Source organism: Meleagris gallopavo, chromosome 10 (assembly GCF_905368555.1).
Source record: "Meleagris gallopavo chromosome 10, MGAL_WU_HG_1.1, whole genome shotgun sequence".
In the NCBI taxonomy this organism is placed as follows: domain Eukaryota; kingdom Metazoa; phylum Chordata; class Aves; order Galliformes; family Phasianidae; genus Meleagris; species Meleagris gallopavo.
In genome coordinates this window covers 21,895,782-21,918,391 of record NC_139413.1, presented here as the reverse complement: position 1 = coordinate 21,918,391, position 22,610 = coordinate 21,895,782, and the positions used below count along the sequence as shown (strand labels likewise).

General features: G+C 41.9%; 1 protein-coding gene and 1 long non-coding RNA gene across 5 annotated transcripts in view; one reads left to right on the top strand and one right to left on the bottom strand.

Annotated features, from left to right (window-relative positions):
* Window positions 1–1,163: 1,163 nt before the first annotated feature.
* Window positions 1,164–22,564, bottom strand: LOC104912455 (uncharacterized). 4 transcript variants are annotated; one of them, XR_014885150.1, is made up of 6 exons: window positions 22,407–22,564; window positions 13,348–13,453; window positions 12,381–12,543; window positions 8,399–8,540; window positions 4,430–4,659; window positions 1,164–2,258 (listed from the first exon to the last, which is right to left on the bottom strand). It is a non-coding gene; the product is annotated as an uncharacterized LOC104912455 (long non-coding RNA). The 4 variants fall into 4 exon arrangements; XR_014885149.1 differs by having other exon boundaries at window positions 4,430–4,574; window positions 22,407–22,560; XR_014885151.1 differs by lacking the exon at window positions 8,399–8,540 and having other exon boundaries at window positions 22,407–22,563.
* Window positions 22,152–22,610, top strand: part of TRABD2B (TraB domain containing 2B) — a 259,719-nt gene continuing 259,260 nt past the window's right edge. Inside the window, exon 1 of the mRNA XM_085231346.1 lies at window positions 22,152–22,502. Within this exon, the coding sequence (XP_085087472.1) occupies window positions 22,395–22,502 (108 nt within the window). The 5' untranslated portion in view covers window positions 22,152–22,394. The remainder of the gene's footprint in view (window positions 22,503–22,610) is intronic.

Genomic DNA, 22,610 nt, shown 5'->3' with positions numbered 1-22,610 from the left:
GAGTGCAAGGTGGTAAAGATGTGGCTTACCGGGTTAAGCCATGTTAGAATGAACTCGTGTCACAAGTCCAAAACAGCTGAAAAGTCTGTTACCTCCATTTGTTAGTTTAATCCATTAATCCACCTTGCTGTCCAATTAGATTAACGAAACTAGAATTTTATTTCCATCTTGACCTGTGTTATCATACCTATAAAATGGGAATAAAGGTATTAATGTGCCTGGATGGGGTATGGAAGTTCCTGGGTGAGGAGTGCCTTACAGTTTATTTTCTGAGGGCTGAATAGCTCATTAGTGACCTGAAGAGCATAGGAGGGCTTGGGGGGCTAATCTACTGTTGGAAGACGAGGTGATGTTCACACTATGATGCCACCTAACAAAATTTTAATGGTTCAAATGAGAATTTATTGCTTTGCTCAGGAGCTCCTGAACTCACATATTTGTTTTTTTAAAATACATAATGTCTACAGCTAAACTGCTTTATATATTAAGAATGGATCTGTTTGCAAGCAGGATCTGTGATAACTGTTTAATGGAAACCAGTGAAATGTTTTGCTGGCATTTCCGTAGACTTTTCTTAAATTGCTAGAGGTGTTCGGAAGAGTTTCCATGACAAGCGCTGACACTTTTCTCCTCTTTTCTTGGGCCAGATTCTGAACCCCTGACTCACTCTCCAGAGTATTTTGATTTCAATAGTTGTCTTGACTGATGAGACTGCTTATGGAGAAAGGCCAAGGCTGAGCCACTCTTGACACCAGAGGCTTTTGGAAGTCAGCAGGACTGAAAGAGTAACTACTCACCAGGGAAAGACTCTTCTGAAAGAACTCTACTTTCCTACTTCACACAGATTCTGAGATGCATATGTCTATCTCAGCATTAAGTTCAAATTCACTCTGTGTGCTGAAGGAAGCTGAGTAGAGAGGCAAAAGTGGTTAAGACACTCTTTGGTATTTGGGAGACCTTTGTTTAGTTCTCTCCTCCAAGACAGCTCCCCATATGACCCCAAGGCGGGTCTTAACCCTGCAGTGTTTCATTTGTAAAGCAGTCAGGGTATCACAGAGCTCCTACACAGGAATGCAGCAAGGAGAAAGTGCTAGAGTCCAGGATATCTTTAATGTACTGGTAAAGATAAGGTATCATGGAAGCCATAAGAAACAACACTCTGAGAATTCTCTGTTTTTCTTTATTTTTCTCTCAACATTATCCTCATTCGTAGGTGAGGCCACATGAAAGAGACAAAATTTTTCAACTGTCTTTCAGCTCCTGCCCTTTGTTCTTTGTCCCCACAGTCCTATGGATCCTTATGAGACGCTACATGGAAAATCCACCACAAACCACATTTTTTAGTCATTCCGTACTACGGGATATCTGAATTTACATGTGTTAGAGACTGCTGCTTTGGTCAAAGCCACAGGGACATGAGGTAACACACTGCTTTCTCATTCTGAAACCTGGTGTGGGAATGACATGAGCTCACCCACCACTTTTGCACTGTGTAAACAGCCTGCAAATTAAGTACGAAAAAAGAGTGCTAATGATTGCAAAGGATTCTGGGGAAAAAAGAAAAAAAAAAAAACTGAAAAAGCCAGTGTTGTGAACTGTTTCTAGCCCAGTTTCTGGTAGTCATATTGCTGGAAGGTAAATCTCGGCCCTGAAGACTTTAGAATTCCCAAACAGGCAAATTCTGTTGCGGGACCTCTTCCACAGAGCCTTATTTGATGATCCAAAAACTGTGAAATCAGAGAATAATGTAGACTGGAAGGCACTTGCAGAGATCTTTGATCCAGTTCATGCCACAAGACTTCCATGGGTTCCACCAAGACCTCTCCAGAGGAAAAGGAGAAGTCATATCATGGAAATAGCTTTGGGAACTGCAATAGCAACATCTTTGATGATTGGGATGGTTTTATTGCTTTTCCTGATGGAGAAATTAATACAGGCATCTTCATAACACAGCAACATCCAGTGGGCTGGGAACAAGGAATTAACAGCCAGACTTTGGCTCTGTTTTGAATACACATTTGCTTGTAGTATAAAGTTGAATAGGACGATTGTTCTTTTTGACTTGTTTAACACGAACGCTATCATCATCTTCAGCAGCAGTAACAGAGAGCTTTGTGTGGTGGATAAAACACTTCCCAAAATCCCGAGTCCAGCTCTGACACTTATTTGGTGTGTGACTTCAGACAATTCATTGTACTTCTGTGCCCTCATTTTCCTCCCATCTGCATCTGTTATTTTAGATTTAGTGATGAAAATCTCTGTACATAAAATCAGAAAATACACATTATTATATTAATTGGGAGTATATTTAGTCCTGCTTGAATGACTGGTGGCTTGAAATAAAAAGCCTGGAGATGACAAGTTTTTCTTCAAACTAAAATTTGGCTGAAAGCTGCCAGAGAAGCGGCTCTTTTAGCTTTTGTGTTTACCTGAATCCTACTTAACCTGAAAAACTCTAGGTTTAATGCAGCCCAAGTTCAGGGCTTGATCAAGCGAGCAAGTTGTCCCTGCTATTTGCAAGGCAGAGATACTTCCTGAAAGCTGGACTAAAGCAATGCTTGTCCGTTCTAAACAGAACTCGTACAGCCTGACTGCAGTCTATTGCTGGGCTCACTCTGAGGTGAGGGACACGCAGCATGTGACTGCCCAGAAGTTATGAGCAGATAAACTGGGCTAAATATTTTCATTTTATTAAGCATTCAGTTTGGCTTTACATACAAAATGCCACAGGGGAAAAGCCCTCAGATCCTACCTCTTCAAATAAGCTGAGGTTAGACTCAGGTCTTTGGAGGAATCTGGAGAGAATATGAACTGGCTTCATCTGTGTTTTGAAACTGATTCTACATAAGTAAGTAGCACAATCTGTCATTATGACTGAATGGACACAGAAATTCTGGGCACAGAAATGGGAAAGCACCTTTGTACCATACAGTGAAACCTTAGTGCTTTCTCAATGCAGACAGACTATATAGCTGGATGTGATAGCACATCCAGGTCTAGAACATAAAACAGTCATTTCCAGACGGTAGAAGAACAAAGGAGAAAAATCATAATTGGATCTCACTGTTTGTGGTTTTATTTTCCCCCCTCCCTGGGCTCTCTGATGAGAGTCAGCAAACTGAAGCGTTTGTGGGCATAGTTTTCACTGGAGGAGCTTTCGTTTCATGGTTCCCCATTTGTGCTCATTGCCAACTTTACAGCTAATTTAAATAAAACTGAGCTTGTAGATTAAATGGCAACTCATGGGATTTGTTTGTGCAATTACCAGCACTCCTCCTAGACAGATTCTAATTAAATAGTGAGTTCCTAAACCTGCATGCAGAAAGCACTGGGAAAAATGGCACTGCCTGAGTGACATCAGAGTTAACTCTGTCCAGCCATTAGAGCCCCTGCATTCCTCAGTAACAATAGGTGAAACCCCGGACTCTTGCAATCTGGGAAATCTGCCACCAGTTTCATACAGTTAGAAAAAGGGTAGGATTTCACCTGGGAAGACTAAAGGAACTGTCTCTTCTTGACAGTGCAACATTTCCAGCTTTGCAGCTTGCCTTGCAATGGCTTTATTTAACAGAATGCATTTTCCTTCAGTGTAGTTAAAGCTATTCATGTGTTTCATTAAAACACATGCTCAGCTTTTGGAGCAGAACCCTTTGCAAGCCCCCAGCAGATACCCTTGTGCCCAGAATGAATTCCCTGAGTGAGAAGAAAGCGGGCTACAGAATCTAGTATTTGGAAAAAGCTTTTTGAAAGTATTTTCCAGGGGCTTAGGAGAAACTGATCACCTCTGAAGTATTTTCACCAACAAAAATGTTCAATTTGAAATGTATTCAGAGATCTGAGAATAATATGTGGTTAAGCAGATTCATAAGGTGTTCACTAAGCAAGAACAAAGTTGGCTTTTGCTTTATCTTCTTACTGGCAAATAGAGCTAGAGAGAGTGCACACTGACTGACAATGATTTCTACTACCATATCCATTTTCATGGTGTGAAGCAAAATTCATCTGCCAACTCACCAACAAACTTTCTCCACTTCTAATTCAATTGAACCTGCTCTCTTTCCAGACACCGCAGCTGGAGAGTTAACCTGATGGAACAGAGCAGGAACCAGCCAGTTCTGGATCACCTTTTTTTGCCCCCTTTCAGCCCAGCAGTAGGAATTTGAGCACGGAACAAAACCTGGATTGCTCCAAGTGATGTTACATGCCAAACAATCCTTGGCTCAGCAATGGGAAACAGGCAGTTATGATCCAGCTTTTCACTGATCAAAGAATATAGTGAAGCTGGAACAGGTATGGATGAGAAAGACTGGAGATATTCTGTGTGAGAAACAGTTAAACAGACTAAAATGCTCGAAGGTGGAAGACAGATACATTCAAGGTCTTTAAAACTACAAGGAGCATTAAGTGGGTAATGAGGGGCAGACAGTACCTTGCAATGTTCTGAGAGCTGCAGGACATCAGCTGGAGTCAGCTGGAGGCGGATTCAGAGCAAGAGAAGGAAGATAGGTCTTTATGCATCTGCAAATCCAGTTAAGCTATGGAGCTCTCTGTCACGTGTCAGTCATTTACATGGGCTCAAAAGTTAAGACAAAAGCATGGAAGAAAAGTCAATTGCTGGAGTATTAAAGCACAACAGATACCACTTCTCACTCAAAGTTTCTGAAAGACAATTTTACAGAGGTTAAGAGAGAACACCCCGAGGAAGTATTTATATCATCTGCCTTGTCTTTACACTTTTTCCTGGACATCTGCTACAAACTATCAACGCGGAAAGAATCCTTAAGAAACTGAGTATAAGAGCATAAATGCTATAATCCTAGGTCAGAGCAAAGGTCCATCCATGCTCAGAACCAGACACTTGTTTATGCTTACGGAGGGAGCATAAGAAAGAAAGACAACTGTGCTTCTAGCAAATGTCCCTTGCCACTTCTCACAAGCTGTAATGTAAGAACTATAAATGAATGTTTATTTACCTTGACAGATTTAAAGTTATTAAAGTGATCAAGCAACTTAGTAGGAGGGAAATCAACCTATGATTTTAACCATTGCATGATACCAGGCTGTCTCAGCATCTCAGTCATCCTGTCCATCTCTTGTCTGAAGCTTCCACATTCACAGAAGCACAAAGAAGATGGAGAGCTCAGTGATGCTACTTTCCTCCAATGTGAAAAGAGGCTGAAGAGAATCACATCTTATTGGCTCTCCCAGGGAAAGAAAGCATGTGCAACTGCAATGCTGTTAGATATCAGAGAATTCACACAGGGTGGTGTGTACTGGAAAGGAGGCAATACATGTTCTCCCGTCACAGTGAAACTGGTTTTGTTGTTAAGCCAGCTGCTGAGACCTGGTTCATTTGCCCAATTCAATCTACTCTGGGCTTTCCACATCTTTGCTTCAAAGCCCTGTTTATGAAGACAAAGACGGGAACTTGGCGGCTGCCATACAAATGTCACATTTTATGAGCAAGACAATTGCTCTAAGAAGGTTTTTTTCTTTCTTTTTTGGCAGGCTCTCAACCCATGGCCTGAGTCTCCATGCCCCCCAACTCCTCCACCACACAGTGCAGAAATGGACACTGCAAATTTCTGTCTGAGTCAAGCCTTGGCAGTGGAGCCAACGAGAAGAGAAACAGCCTGTGCTCTAATAAGTAAAATATTTATGTCTTGCTTTGGCTAACATACCCTCTCTCAATAAAATATTTTTCCCAGGAGGAAATCTATGAGAGGGAGGGAGCTCCTTATTATGTCCCCAAATCATTCTTTTCTGTTGCCCTTCAAAAGCCTGGAAATCAAAGAACACTGTAGTCCGAAGCTTTTTCTTGCCGTTCTTGACTTTGTTATCGTTAGTTATTACAATCATTACATTGATTACCATTATGAGCTCTCAAGAGGCTCTGGCTAATCAGCACCCCATTCCAGGAAACGCTCTGACAAATCTCTCGCAGCATATGCATACACAAAGCTTGTAGTCTAAAAAGACCAGCTTAAACAGACTGTTAACCCGTTCCCATGCCAGGGAACTGCAGTACAGAAACTGCAAAGCATAGCTATGTGGGAAGCTTGTGTTAAAGACTGAACAAAGCTCTTAACTCTGCTGCTTAAGAGGGCAGCCTGGTTGTTTCTTTCTGGAGCCTCAGAAAATCATCCTCAAGAGACTCATCACCTGCAAAAGATGATGCTCTGCACTTAGACTTGTTGTTAACCTCCCAGACTACCAGCACACAGTCTGTAGCTCGAAAGCAGCCTGCAGGACACAGGGCAGGCCCTGGTTCAGCTGGAGGGTTACTAGCTTCACCTGTACAGGTAGATTCACCTTGTTGGGATCTGCCACTCACAGGCACCAAGAAACATTGCACACACCGACTTTCAACCACAGGCTATGTTGCCACTCCTGAGACCACCAGCAAAATTTCAATCTCTTTCTGGGTTTATCATCTCCTCAGCTCACAAGACTGCTCACGGCATCTGCTTTCTCTTGCTAGTGCTACATTACAAATGCTTTTTGTCTATCCTAGCCTGTGACTTGTATCACTTTCCTGATGTATGGGAAGAGGTAGAAGTTCTGTATCCAACCAAATGAAAACAGATTCTGAGCTTTGATGGTTCCTCTTCTAGGTCACCAGCCTTACACAAACCACAAGGTGTTGGGGGGAGGAGGGAAGGAAAGCAATATTTAAAACCAACCCCAGTCTCTATTGAGGAATGACAAAGTAAAAATCCCATGGATATCGATGGCAAAAACACAGGCAAAATTCAAGGAAAAGAAAACTCTATCTGGGATTTTTAAAGAAGAATTGAGCATGTATACATAATACCCTTTGGCAAGAGAGCCTAGGCAGGAAAGTGTTGCAACTCCAACATGCTGTGCTCAGAGAAGGTGTTAATGGTCCAGCCATCCTGTGTTATTGCACACAAACAGGAGAGGCCCAGCAGAACTGTAGGGGTCTTTAAGATCCCCACCAATACGGAAAAAGCAGAGAGAGTTATATAGGATTAACACGAGGGAAGAGGAAGGAAAGAGGTGAAGGGAAGGTAATGTCTCAAGCATTGGAGACCTCTGAGCTAACAAGGCAGGTCTGTTGCATCTCACACGTGGAAATGAGGATGCTCTTACTGCCCCTCTCCCACACCTTGGTCTCTGCTTCATTCAGGACAGCAGGGCTCTCCTCCTCTATGGGACTCTTTGGGCCAAACGAGATTCCTTGGCCAGCTGCAGTTAGGGTAACCAGTCCCAAATGCTTCTAAACTCCCAGAAGGAGACAGAGGCTTTAGGGATTTTGATTGGAAGTAAACATGCATGATGTGTTTGCAGCTGATACCTGTAGCTGTGGTCTCTTTCTAGCATAGTCAAAGATTCTGGCTTTTTTGCATGGGAAAAAAATATTGGAAAGGTCGCGACATCGGCCTATGTGTGTTTCCTTAATGAGAACTAGAAAAATCTTCACACGTGTCAACATTCCTAGCCCCACAAGCCACACACCAAAATCATCACATGGCTGTGGGCTCCCAGGCACAAAGGTCTGGGTGAAAGCCAGGAGTGTACGTGCTTGTGGTTTGAGAATTTACATGCTGCATGGAATAGGTGGTATCTTCCCCAAAGCCTGCCACCACAAACACAATGGGATACCCAAGAGCTCCTTTGCTTTGACAGTGATGCCGTAACAAAAGCTCATCTCCAGAAAAAAAAAAAAAAAGGAATCGGTTATATTTAAATACAGGCAAAAGCTTTCCCAGTGTGAGTAGTGAGGGAGAGTCATCATTAGTTTGCACAGGAACATAGGGTGTAGCTGATTCTTCACCACTTAGAAGTTTTAATAAAGACTGTTTTTTTCCAAATCTGCTTTACATGAGGGAGATATCTGATGAAATTCTGCTATCTAATGTCTAAAAGTGAGCGATTTGTAATAGTATTGAATACTCTGGAATCTCTACTGCAACACGTAAAGCATTCATAACCAGATCCTGTGAGAGGTATTTCATATCCAGAATAAAACACTGCAGAAGATTCAGACAATAAGCTGAACTTCTGGAGAGGCTCTGGCTTTCACATTGGCAGATGTGATTTCACCACCACCATCTATATAAGCATCACTGTCAGAGAATTTTGGAGACCACTTTAACTGGTCTATCGAGGGTGAACTCCAGAGTTATAATCAATTGCACACCATCAGGCAAAGTCCTGGACTGTTGAACTTGTGTTCCTGTGGATTAGATCAAATTCCTGATGTAGGAAAAACTATGAGGGCCTCCGTTCTGTTTTCACTTCTGAGAGCTTAACACACATGTTACTGACTTAAATCAAGTGATTTCCAGCATATACCTGTGAGAATGCAGGATCAAACCACAATGTGTTATGTTTCAAAATATTTTTTCACAATAAGCTGGTTTAGTGAACTCACTTTTCACCCCTAGAGAGATGACTGTAATGAGATCATGCAGAGAAAGGATATGGAGTTTCACCCCAATCTCCAGGAGACAACAGGTCATATCCAAAAATCCTCCCTCAAATCAGTAGTACTTTTGGTCATGAAGCAATACCATCTGTGGAGATAATTCAAAGGAAAGAGGAAGGTCAGAACTTCAGCCTTCACATGAAGGTTCGAAGCTTACACATCTGAGATTGTGTAAAGAGATGTTTGCTCCCAGCTTAGGAAGTGCTCTTCCTGAAGCCTCACCTCCTGGAGTCCTGTCAATACCCGAGACATTTTTCCCATAGTTCTTTTTCTCCTCTTTCACTTAAAAAAGAAGAAAGGCTTATTTGGAAAGACATTTTCTAATAGGAACAACTTCAAAATGCGTCATGAAGGCGGGACCACATTTAATGCCTTACTTTGGATAAATCAGCTGTGACTTTCACTTCAGCAACAGAAAGCAGCGTGTCAGGTTGATGTGAGGCACTCGTTAGACCGAATCTGAGCTGTACTGCTACAAGGAAATGAGAGTCATAAAAGTGACTCTCATAAAATCACACAGCAAATTAGTGCGATCAGAACCCTGATCTTGAGAATCCTGGTCCAACGTTCCAGCTAAAAAATCTGCGAGGGGAAATGACTGTCCCTGCCTCATCTGCATCTCTCCAGGATGTAACCGGTGTATTTAATTTCAATGCTAACATTTTCAAGAAAAAAAAAATGGTGTTTGTCGGTTCTAATTAAATTATGTTTTGCTTCTTTTTTAAAATTTATTTATATAGCCTAAAAGGAAATAAACTGGCAGAAATATTCTAACAAATGATTTAGAAATATTTCATATGGATCTAAGAAGGGAGCCAAATATAAATTGACAGCTTAGCGCAAGAGAACTTCAATCTGGGTTTTATTGCAATAACAAAAGTGCCTATTTAAAAGCCTTCACACAGAGCATCTATTCAGAAACAAGCCTGAAGACAGTCAGGGAATTAAAAGGAGGATAGTGTTTTGAATTAATCTAGAACATTTTTGCGGATTAGTTTACAAGCATAGAATGCCTCAGGGGGCTAGGGAGAGTGCAGAGCACTGAAGTCAGAGAGATCTGTCTTTTTCCTGTTGCTGGTGATTAGTTCATATCTCTTTGACACCATGTTTACAAGCCCCTAATTGCCTCATTAATACCTCATTATTACTTAGAAAGTGAAGAAGCTTTTAGCTTTGAAGCTGCTTTGCTGCACTTGAAGGCAAATATAGGGTGAATTTTCAATGTGTTGGTACTAATTAAAATTGAAGTCTGTTTCCTGTTGCATGTGGGTGGGTGTTAATAGCTTCAAAGAAAAAATTAGGATTCAATTTATATTATATGCCTCCTAACTTACACACGGAGGAATAATTGCAAGAAAGAAACCCATTGCTACAGACTGCATTTGCAAAGGGACACATATCCAAGCATCTATTTTCACATGTGGACCAGGCTCTATAAGTACTCATTCACACTACATTAGAAAGTCTGCAGCAGGTTGAATCTGCCCATTTCAGCCCACACAGATACAGCATGCATCTTCCTGTTCTATCATACATGTACAGGGCACTACAGTTTCTTTTTGCACGAGGATGCAAAAAAAGAAACATACACTGCATAAAACAGTCCTGGGCCCATTTGTCTCCTGCCTAGGATGGTCACTGCTCTCAGGATGAAGCTTAATACAGAGAAACGCTAAAATTCAGCATACGAATCCCATGCTTTTTCACTTCCAACTGTATGCACTTACTAGATACACACACACACACATATAAGGGCATATGTATACATACAATGCACAGCATATTGCTGCAACCAGTAAGTGCATTTTCTTTGGCACAAGTCTTAAAAGTTTTGAGATCTTTGACCAATTTTTGATTTCCAAGTGACACTTCAAATATCTATTTCAGTATACAAATTACAAATAAGCCAGAGACCACGGTTATGGTTTCTGGATTGTTCCATTAAGGAATAAATGAGATGTTTAGAAGTTCACTCAGGCTATAGAGATGCACTGGCTGATAATGATTTTGAGGAATTTTCTTCCAGCTCCAGACAGAAGAGAGACAGAACAGACATTAACCACAACAAAATAATTTCCATGGGAAATTTTTAACAGAAATGTGCTTTCTTTCAATTAGATAGTTTTCAGGGGTCTGAGGGATGTTGTGTATGGAGAAGGGGGTGAAGGAGAAGGAAAAGATGCCCATTTTTGGTAAAAGCATTCAGTTCTTAATAAGAATTTTGGACAAGAAAAATAGTGAAAAATAGCCTTTGCTAAAAGCAAATGGAAAACCCTACACTGACTGGAAGATTTGGATACAAAAATAAAATGTTTTCCATAAAATTATATTCCCAATGAGGCACTTTTCACCAGTATTACTTTTCAGCGGTGGGGGCTGAGGGTGAGCTCAGAAAAAAATCAAGTCGAGTAGGTTGAACATTCCCAAATGAAGCAGTCAGGATTTGGCTAACAGTCCCCAAGGCTCAGGATTTACCCCAGACTGCTCAGTCACTGCTGATTAATGGGCCTTCTTGTCACCAGCCCAGGGCAGCAGCCTTGGCTATTAGCAGTCCTAAGGCACAGCTCAGAACAACTCGGCGTCTCACGTTCCTCTCATACTTTGCATCTCCTCAAAGAGGAGGTAAGTAAATAGAATATTGACATCATTTCATTTCCGTACGAAAAACAATCTAAGAATGTCATTGACATTAAATTACATACCTAACTTGACAGCATCCCTTTACATACATGACTGCAAAGAATACAAATATGAAACAGAAAGTTCGCCAATAATCACAGGTCAGAAACCCAATCTACAAAATGGCTAAGGGAGGAACCCCATCCTCATGAGTTTTATTTACAGTATCTTTGATTTATATCAAACATTTTAAAAACTATTAAAACAAAAATAATTAAGGCAAGCCAAATCCTTCTCTTGCCAGCACGCAAGGCTTGTCCGACTGGACATATTGAGGCTATCAAACCCTGGTGCGTATTTATAACCTCGTGCTCAGACAACTTGGAACGACAAATGCAAACAGCCACAAAGAAGTCACTTTGTTCGTTTGGCACAAACAAATCCCAGAGATGAAAAGCAGCCTGGCTTTTATTTTGGGCCAAGCTTCCTCATCTGGCGATCCACATGTGGCACGGAAAGGGCAGTGTTACCAAAGAGCACATGGCGATGCATCATTGGAGCAAACACAGGCCAGGGTGCCAGATCTAGGTATTCTTGCTTCTTCCTTCCCAGAATGGATGTCACTTTCTCTCTCCTCCCCAAAACACACTGGTCTGAGGCTTTTTATTTTTTTATTTTTTCTTTTAAATACCGGGCTTGTCAGCACAGCCTGAAAAGCTCTCACAGCCATAATTTAAAAAATGAATCGTGTTGATTGAAAATGTGGCTAGCATTTGACTGCAGATACATGTGAAGACTTCCACATGCATAGCCAAATGAGAATTGGAGAGGACATCGCGAGAATTTACCAAAAATATCAGAGCAAGCTTAGTAAAAGACATGATCCACAACTGTGCCCATTTAGAGATCTGGTAGGTTCCTGTACCCACTGAGCCATGCAGACCAGAGCTGCCTGGAAAATATAAGGAAAAAAAAGACTGCAGAGGCTTCTCAGAACATGGATTCAAGTCTAGAGAAGGAAATCTCAGTGGGCTCTGGGTTGGTTTGATATTGGTATCTCATTTATTCTTCTGTGAATATGACCAAGGCACAAGAAAAGTAAACAAGGAAAAATAGGAGGGGTAAACTAAACCCAATGGAACAGTTAGCTGGTGAACATGCAGCTTACTGAAAGGAGAACACATTGCATTTTGGGCAGCAAGATGACAACTATCAAAAGAAAATGAGCAATCTGCAAGAGACCAGCTGCAGTTTAGTTTCATGAGTGCTGATACATGTTGCCGCAGTTCAAAAGAAGGAAATATCTCACCATCCTCCGTGGCTCCTTCAGGAGAGGATCTGGTAAGGGTTGTAGTACTTATCTCAGCACTGACACTGAGCTTTGGGTCACACTGTCCCATGAACACTAGGAATCTTGCCTGCTTGATGGTATAAAGCTTTCATTCTTGTCATACCTTCATTACCTCATTTAGCTAAAGAGAAAGATAAAGGCATTAGAAAGTTTTCATAAAGATTGAACCTTCTGGTGACTTTCAGATTTTAAAAGGAGGGTTGTAGGTGATTTTTTCTATTTTTCTCTCTTTTCCCTTAAAAAAATGCATTCCCCACAGCTCCTTAAACACCAGAATAGATATGCATATATTTTTCAGTACACAGATTCAAATCCTTGGTTTCTTTGGCAAAAGGCCATACAAATTCTCATGGATTTGTTATTGCTTGCTGTAAATTTACTACTCAGAAAGAATAATATTTCATTTGCTTTATTGTTGGTGCCTCTAAAGAGGGTGAAAATGGATTTAAGTCTTTCATTAGGCACCTTGATGAGGACAGAGAAGGAACACGCACACGCACACAAAAAAAAAAGCCAAAAAGGACATGTAAAGAATTGATATAAGGCTCCATCATCTATAATACAGCTGATAAACTTAGGTCTCCTTTGCAATGAATTACGATACCAAGAGATTTGTTCTGTAAATTCTGTCCAGAACTTGGCAACATCATTTCTGAGAAAGAAAGCAGTCTCCTAGGTCTAGCTCATGTAACTCTGGGGATTCAGGGAATATTTTATGTCTGAATAAGCAGAGGGTTTGATCTTACTCATGTTGGCTTTTATGCTTTTCTTGTTTTACACAGAGGAATATGGGAAAGAAGTCCCCAGCGTAGGTATGAACAACACCTCATGCTCATGTTCTGTTTACATACTCATGGTACCTCTACACAACTTCATGGAGTTAAATCTATCAAACTAAAGCCAGTCCCTGGATAGCTCTACTTACCCCATGATTCTTTATTGCCTCCTAAGTGGCCTCTTCAGCGAGCGCACTGCAGTGCTTTTCTTTCTTTATCACCTCTCAAACGAAGTAGGCTTGGGATGAAAAAGACCTGGAATCCAAACAGAAAGAGATCTAAGTACACAGAAATATCTTCTTAGTTTCACGTGATGGTGTAGACTGAAACCAAAGATTCGCCCTGGTTGTGCTCTGGAGCCTGTTCAAAACCTATATTCAGACCATGGATTGCCTCCATTTATCTAGATGGCAAGCTTGAAGAGTCTGATCAACGGCTATTTCTGTATTATATTAGCATCTGATATATATTAACTTTATACTCCTGAACAAATTAATGACTGGTAAGCCTAATCCTTGTCTGTGGACACTCAAGATGTGGACAAATGAAGCAGTTTGCCCAAAGTCAAGCAAAGGGAGGGTTAAGAAGCTGAGGATTAAAAGCACAACCCTTGAGCCCCACTTGGCTGGCCAACTCCCAGGGTGATCCTTTCTTCACTGATTGAAAGATCAGTAAATTACTCTCTAAATGCTTGCAGTATGAACTCTCCAAAACAGAGCAAATGGGATTTTTCACACTTTGACTAATGAAAACTTGGCACATTGCTTGAAAAATAAAATCCTCGCTGCTAGCAGTACATATATATAAAATAATGTTTATTTCTACGGGCTTGTGAATAAGCAAGATATTTTTCATCCGTGAAAGGCATTTTTTGTGTGCATGTGTAAGTTAGTAGAAACAGAAAAAAGTATGACTGATGATCCCAATGAACATCATCCTAGTGAAATTTAAATAGTCATAACTTCTTGCTTCTGAAAAGGCTCTTCTTTTACTTCACACTGAAAACTTTTCTGATTATTGTGGCTATATTTCTTTGATTTTGACAAAAATACACACACAATCATTTCTTGTGTTTTGTGTTTATAGAGAAACTAACATCACAGGGCTACGCACCAGGGCTAGGCAATGATAGGTAGAGATTCAATAAAAAGATGTGCTCAGAAAGCAAAGCTCAGCTTTTACATTGCCTGCAAGGTCTGCTTGCATATGAAAATCAAGTTAGTTTCTGAAAAAGTGGGAAGAACTTATTCCTCTTGTCAACTTGTAATACTTTTCTTGATCTGTTCTTTTTCCCCTCCTGCTTCCTTGTGCTTTCCAGAGGACCAAAGTAAACACTGGGAGAAACTAGCCTAACTTCTCATGCAGGCAAGCTGAACAAGATTGACATAAATGGAGACCAACAATACACTGTAAATACACTTTCAAAACACCGACATTGTTTTCTCTTTGTGTGCTGAAAATGTTTGGAAAAACTACTGCAATTTAAAAAAAGATCTTAAAATTGTAGCATCTGAGATGAACAGATATTGGTACCCCTCTAGCACACAGACAAAAGGTGACCCAGCTAACTTCCAGTTCACAGCTAATGTTTGCTAACCATAAGGACAGAGCTTAGCAGAGGACCCCTTTGTACCCTTAGTGGAAAAGGTTTACTTCTTCTCAAGTGCAGAGGAATTACTGGGGCTATTGTAAATTTGTTTCAAAGGAACAAAAAAGGGACTTTACAATTCTGCAGTAACCGTAAGATATGTAAGAAGAGATAGGTAAGTTGTGACATGCTTTAGTATAGCAGCAGGTTTTATTTGATTAATTCTTCCCTACAGCTTGTAATGGATATACACAGTGTGATTTCAGGGCAGAAGTAGCTTCAAAGTACAGTCTGAGTATCAGAGATGTGAGCAAGCACAGCTGGATCTCACATATATAAGCCACTTTGACTTATGCAGGAGGAAAAAAAAAACACAGAAGACTACTATGATCTGCTTCTTTCTCATGATTAAATACATTTACATGTTTTAATCAAACCAGAAGTTGTCTCCAGGTGGAAGAAATACTTAAGACAACTTTGCCATGCGATTTGAGTGGATGTATAACAGATACACATCCTGCTCCTTACCTGAAGCTTCACAAAGATAGGGCAAAGTTATGTTCAGGGATTTGGACAGAGAACTGGGAGTGTTACAAGAATAATACAGGTATTGAAAAGCTCTCTGCCATTTTCTCCTGTGGGAAAGCATGAGGGATACAGCATGGAGACGGGTAGGACTGCCTTCTAAACACCAGGAGACAGCAGGTGGTCTAGATGACTATGTACAAAGAGGATAACACAGTGGCTCCAGCAGCCCATTTATCAGGAAACACTGCCACAGGCTGTGATTTAGACCTAGAAAGAAAACCATTTCTGTGGCAATCCTGCAAAAGCATTGCTGCCATGCTGGCACAAACTAGCAGTCTCAGGGACTGTCACCACACCCAGGAGTTCTCCTTGGTCTTGTGATCTCTCATTTTTTAACTTCTTAGGCAAATTTAATATTTACTGTTTTTAGTGGGCTTTGGATTGTATGGAAGGTTTGCATACAGATGCAGGGAGCAAGAGCATACATTGTTCTGGACAGTTACTAAAACACAGTATGCGGATGATAGATCCAAAAAGGCATCTGGTGGCCACGCAGGAGGCAGCCAGGCAGGATTGTTTCTTCTGTGCTATCATGTGAATTGGTACAATCTTAACCACAGTCTCACGCAGGATGGATCTTGGACTCAAATATACTCTTGGAAACATTGCCAGTGTTTGTTCTGAAATAGCAGGGAGTCTGAATGACCCTTCTCTGAAGATAAGAGAGCACCTTAGTGAAACTTGGTGGCTGAAGAGTCCAATCACCTTATGGGGAGATCAACTAGACCATCCCTGAGGAATGCCATAGTTTAGGAATGGGAAAGTGGCCATTATTGGAAGAATATTCCTAGGATCTGACAGTAGGCCCCATCTTCTGCTCAGGAAAATTGGAACAGAACAGAAAGGAAAGACCCAAGCTATTATTGCTGATGCTTTAAATCTCCAACATGGGAAATATCAATGTACAAAATAATATAGTATTATGTATAATATACAGCTATAGTGGAAATGCTAGGTCACAGCTTGAAGCAGTGATGTAGCACCTGGTGAGAAGACAGGGCCAACCCAGGGAAGCTCAGGTGCATGCAATGCAGCTGAGTGACTAGAAGGGGTGGAGCCAGGATCCAGCCCTTTCCACACCTCATTTAAGGGTTGGCAAGGGAGGTAAGGGTATCTCTCTGGAGTCTTCTGGGGGTAAGCAGAGTTTTTCCTTTGTTTCTTTGTCATTTGCTACTCTATCTGAGCCTATCCTTACTGTCTGTAGCTTAAGGCTTTATTACTCTGCCACTTTATTATGCCTTCTATTGTGTTACAGTAGCTACATCTACTATACTATATATGGTATTAGAATGCAAATATATATGTGCACATACATTAGGTATATGTGATGTATAACATTTCCTAAATATGTAAGTTTATGGAAAATGTATCTGAAAATAGTTTAGGCGTAAGATGGATCAAATAAGGTTGGCAATTACTTCTGAGTTCTAGCCATAGTGACCGCTCTTATGTGATATGGAAATCAGGTTTGGATGTTGGATATCTAACTGACTTAAACTGCATCTGGCTAGATGAGCTCTCTTATAAGCCTACTTGCTTAAGATACATTAAACTAAGCACACAGACACACATACAGCACTTTGAGATTAGAGAAGTTCAGATCCTGGACAGCTTCTATTGTTAAGCTCACAAAACACTAAGATAAATAATAGAAAATGCTGCAGCTGCTATTTACTTAGGGCAGTTTTGCTATGTGATGTCAGAAAATATTCCATGGTGAAATTTATTATAATAAAAATGGACTTGGTGAGACTTTGTGATCTATTAAGCTTCCAGCTAATGAGACTTTTGTTTATCCAGTCGACAGATGGTGTTTTTCTGTTGACTCACAGCACTGAAGTGGTTACTGGAAAAAGTACCAAGAGTTTAATAAGGAGCAGGCCCATACGCACACATACAACGAAAGTGCACCATATTCTACCAGCTCCAAAAGGAAAAAAAAAAGCAGTTTTTAAACCAAATCACCAGAATCACATTTTCATGCACATAATGCACGTTTGAAGAATCTTCAGCAGGAATGCTGTTAGTAAACCAGCTGTCTTAGTCACACACACTGTGTTAATTGCAATTTCTTGGGTTATTCTGCCCTGGGTTAAAAGAATTAAAGTCACACGTAGCGCTTAGAAGGAAGATTCTGTCTTGGAAGGCTGGTTTATCTTTTTTATAATGAAGAATCGTCTCTGCTAATGAAACTTCTCTCAGACTTCTCACCAATACACACTAAGAAACATAAAATTGTATCAAGGCTGTAGAAAGTGATGGCAATCTGGAAACCAGAAAAACAAAATTAAGGTTCAACTCTTTAGCAACATTAAAGGACTCTGGAGCAGCTGAACTCTCGTTTTTCTCCAAAAAAAGAATTCAAACTGTTTATGAAATTAAGTAGAACTTCTGGAACTGCACATTGAACTATGCTGAACAGGAAGAAATCTCAGCTTAGTAGGCCTCAAGGAAAAAGATCTATTCTAGCTGTTCCTTTAGCACAGTTTTTGCTACACAGCAGGGAGCTTACTCCTGCTTGGGTAGATGAGTTGCTTTTGGACGTTTCTTTCACCATCTCTACGATTTAATAAGTTTAAGGGGTGGGACACTAATGCAAGGGCTCAAGTTGCAGATGGAAGGTCTCAAAAAGCCAGGATTCACCATACTTGTCGTAGAAGAACAGCAGGGCAGGTTCTTTCTGCCCCTGCTGGCCCAAATCCAGAATATCTTTCAGACAATGAGAAAACAAAAGCTGGAAAGCATTTAGGAAAGTGTTAATAGCACTCACCTATAGCATTGTTCTGTGTATGTGTGTATATATATATATTTGTATATAAACACACTAATATATATATATAAATAAATACACAATATATTCTTTCCTAGGTGAATGCACGTGTAATGCTTGCATTATATACATACACCAGCACAGACTAAACTTTATACAGAGGGAGAATGCACAGCAGCATCTAATGCTGGGGAAGGTTTTCTTTAGTGTATTTACACGCCTAGTCTCAGACAGGATGTGGTCTGTCATTGCAGGGGCCAAAGCACAAGGTGAGACTTTGCAAAATGTAATACAGGCCATTAGTACTAGTTGGTCTGCAAAATTCATACCTGGCCCTCAGATGGGAGGATGTTAGGATCGAGGGGGATTTTCTTCAAGAATTAGATTGTTTTTTTGTCTCAGAGTTCCAGAAACAGATGCTGAGTTGGACACATGAGGACAAACAGGCAAGGAACACATAAGACTGAGAAGAATACTATGTCATACATCATATTGGTTGCAATACAAACAAAAGATGTAAAACATGTTAACGCAGCTATGATAATTGAGCAGTTTCAGTCTGACAGCCTTAAGCAGAGGCTTGTTCCTCTGACAACTGTGTGTTTTGAATCATGAATTACATGATTGAGCAGTGATGAATACAACTGCTAACATCAAAATCGGTCTTCAGGAGTATCTGTACCTGCTAGATGCACTGCTAGATCACAGCACAGGTGTCATGGCACACAGCAGGTGATGGTATGACAGCTAGCAGTGCAAATGTTTTGGGCTTGTTAACTTATGAGTTCAGGACAGCTACATATTATGCCACTGTGCATAAGGCATAAATCCAATTAGGGCTCTTACTTGTATCTGAGCAACCTGATCAGATACAGAGTCTAACCTTTCTTTGAGCAAGGCCATTTGGATGACATTGCTCATTACATCCTTTAACCCAAATTTATTCGGTGATCCACAGCATATGAAAAGAGGGATTCTCTGCTCCCACCAGAGATGGCAAAAGACACCTTCAGCTTTGCTTGTAGAGAAAGGACAAAGGAAAAGCTGAGCTCAGACTTCCAGTTTTGTCACAGCACAATTTCTGGGAGAATGTGTGGTTCAGAGTCCTTAATTAAAAAAAAAAAAGTGTAAGAAATACAGAGTTTAAAATCCAGAAAGCTCTTTGAAATATTTCAAAAGAAAGTACAGCATGATAGAAATACAGATACCACACAAGCCAACAGAATTTCACCTGGGAGTAAAGGTGAGAGAAGAGACAAAAGGGTAGTTAGCCCTGTAAGGAGCATGTTCTGATTTATTAAAAAAATAAAAAATAAAAATTACACTTTCCTGCATGTAGTTACTGATCCTTCATAACTGTTTCCTCCAAGAGCTAGTACCTCTTACCTGCTGGAAACTCACCACAGGCACCATAGTTACAAGTTCCAATGCCAGTTTCTCACTAACAAATAAATATGCCTTCTATTCCATGGGGTTTTGCTCTGCCTGATTAAAGATATTGTTAAAGCTTCCACGAGTATTTTTTGTACCCACATGGGCTTCTTACTGAATCTGGCTGTCCTCACTTCCTGACTTACTACAACTTACTCGTTAAGTTACTGCCTTGCTGCACCCCTGAAGTGGTTGCCTTTAAGTGGTTGCTGAAATGATTAATATTTATTTAGGAAAGCTCTTTGAGGATGATGCATGACATAAATATCAGACAACACTATTATGCTTCCAAAAAAAAAAAAAATATAGCTTTTGTAAGATTAAAAGCCTATTTCCCCACTAGATTTCTGGAAATTTGTAAAAACAAAATAATGTAACCTTCCCTTTGCCATTTATCCCTCCTATCTCTTCAAAGCTTTTAATAGTATTTCCCATCTGATTACTGCTAATCACATTGTTATACTGCTTTTATGGCCTTGGGGATTGTGATAAAGCTTCTCTATTATTCCTGATAGGAACAAAACAGTAGCAGGTAGGCAGCAATATACATTTTCCAATGATCAGAGCCATTATGTAATGTTTTTGTAAATATTTACTTTAGGAGCAGGCTAAATGTTACTTAAGATTTGTTCTAAACTGCTGTGCTTAAAGGAAAAAAATCATGAGGACATATGGAACTCATCTGAAGGAGAAAAAAATTGTTACAATTACACAAAAGAATTAATTTCTTTTTCCTGGTACCTAAGAGTAATGTTCAAAAATGCTGTGGCATGCTTTGAATCTTAAGTGGCACATCATGATATGTATCATGTGGTTTGTGGTCTCTTCTTCCTAACCACTCGCAGCTCTGGCTGGAGTTTCCCCAACCTGACTGTCCCACCAAATTGGTACACACCCACACTGAGTTCCCATTGGGATTTCTGGTCCTGTTCTGCTCTTTTTTTTTTTTTTCTTTCCCCTTTCTCTTAGTCATCTTACCCACAAGTAGCATAAATCAAGGCGAGGCTGTGTTTTCACAGCTAGGCAGCTCTTGCAACATCAGGGTTGAGTTCAGGGAAACGGCTGGAAAAACGGCTATGTCCCCCTCCCCCCAACCACACCTGCCTTTTGGCTAATGGAAGATGAGCACAGAGCCAAAGATATTTGTTTATTCTTGCTCTGGGTGCTTTGATATGTATGCCACTGGTGACAGTAGTCACCCTGCCTCACAGCACGTGTGTCCGTGACTGAAGGCCTGATGGTGTCTTTCAGAGCATCTTTTGGGCATCTTTTTCATGCCAGTCATATCACCTACTAGGTGGGTCCCCCCCCCCCCCACCAGGCCACCAGCACTGCCCTGTCATCCATGCACTTTGCAACCTTGCCACCTTCTATCCCCTTTTCCACCCTCAGGGAAGCACTTGGAAATACTTCTTTGCCATGGCCAGGAAAGCTTCTAGAGCCCAGGATCTTGCCTGGCACTAGCAATTAATATTTCACCAAGAAAGCCTGATAGCTTTGATTCTTCTCCAAATAGCATGAAGCTTTACAGTTTTGAGAAAGTTTTACGGTCATAGAAGTGATGGGAAGGCTGGGATCCCATCTGCTCTGTGGTGCTTAGTGCCCTGACAAGATGCTGAGGTAACCTCATGCTAACGGTTGCTACCACACATCGCCTGCCCTGGCTCCTGCTGCAGGGGCCTACAAAGAGAGATCCTGGCTGTGCTGCCAGCAAGAACTAGCCTGTGTCTTGCAACTTCCTCCTGAGTGGAAGTTGTGTAATTAGTGATGTGAACAGAACCACTCAGAGGGGTTTGCTTTGATCCCTGTGATGTGCTGAGGTGGCCAAGATGGCGAGGATGGCTCAGAAGCGGGGCAGGGTGCAGCCAGCAAATCCTCTATGTGCCCTCTGCTACAGCGATGTTCTGAGAGGGAGGGGGAAGACGGTGCCTGTGAGAACATGTCATCTCCCTAATCGGCAGCCAGCGGAAGGCTTTGAGCAACCTCAGGAGACGTTCCTTCTCGGGACGACCCCCACGTGGGTGACTGTGTGACACCGTGCGGGACGGGAAGCTCGAAACTCCACGTTGGAAGCGCTACGCAGGTGCTGAGCAGGCGAGCGGGACGCCACCGCCCCTCCGTCAGCTGCGCTGGGGAGCGATCGCCCCCTGGCGGCGGCCTGGCCAAACGGCGGCGGGAGGCGCGGGCGGGCCGGGGCGGCTGCGCGAAACTTTCCGCCGCAGCCCGAGTTTGGCCTCCCCGGCGCGGTGCGCGCCGCCGCCCCACCGAGCAGCGTCCTCTGGGCCCGGGGCTCCGCGGGAGTTCTTTTTGCCGCCGCTGTGCTGAATTTTCTTTCTTTTTTTTTTTTTTTTAATCACTATTATTATTATTATTTTGGCTAATTCCCGCCTCCCCTCCCAACCTCCTCCCGAACCGGCGCGGCGGGAAGGGAGCTTCTCCAGTCTGCAAAATCAAAGCATGGCGGAGGCTGGCGATGAGAACCGTCCTCCCCAAAGCATCCAGCGCCTCTGACAAGCCCGGAGCCAGAGGGGGTGGGGGTGGGAAGGGCGGGAGGGGGGAGAGGATGGGAGGGAGGGGGCGGCCAGTCCTTCCCCCTGCACTTGTCAGATGCAGATGGGACTGGCAAAGTTTGTTTGAATAAAAAAAAAAAAAAAAAAAAAAAAAAAGAAAAAGCAACCAAAAAAAAAAAAAAAGAAAGAAAAAGGGGGAAGAGCAGGAGGAGGAGGGGGAGGGAAAAAAAAAAAAAAAAAAGAGATCCTAGAAATCCAAAAAGGCTCATCTGGGAAGGAGAGAGAGAGAGGAGAGCGAGAGGAAGCGGGATGCAACTCAACCTGACGCTGATCTGCTTCGTCTTCGGGGGTTTCCTGCCCGACGCCGCGGCCCGGCGGGAGCAGATGGACACGGGGCAGTGCGACCTGCCCCGCTCGGTGAGCCGGGCCGCGCGGAGCCGGGGGGGCGGAGAGGGGCGCGGGGGAGGCGCTGCCCCACGCGGCGCCGCGGACACGCGTGGCCCCGCAGGTGTGCGCGGGTGCCCC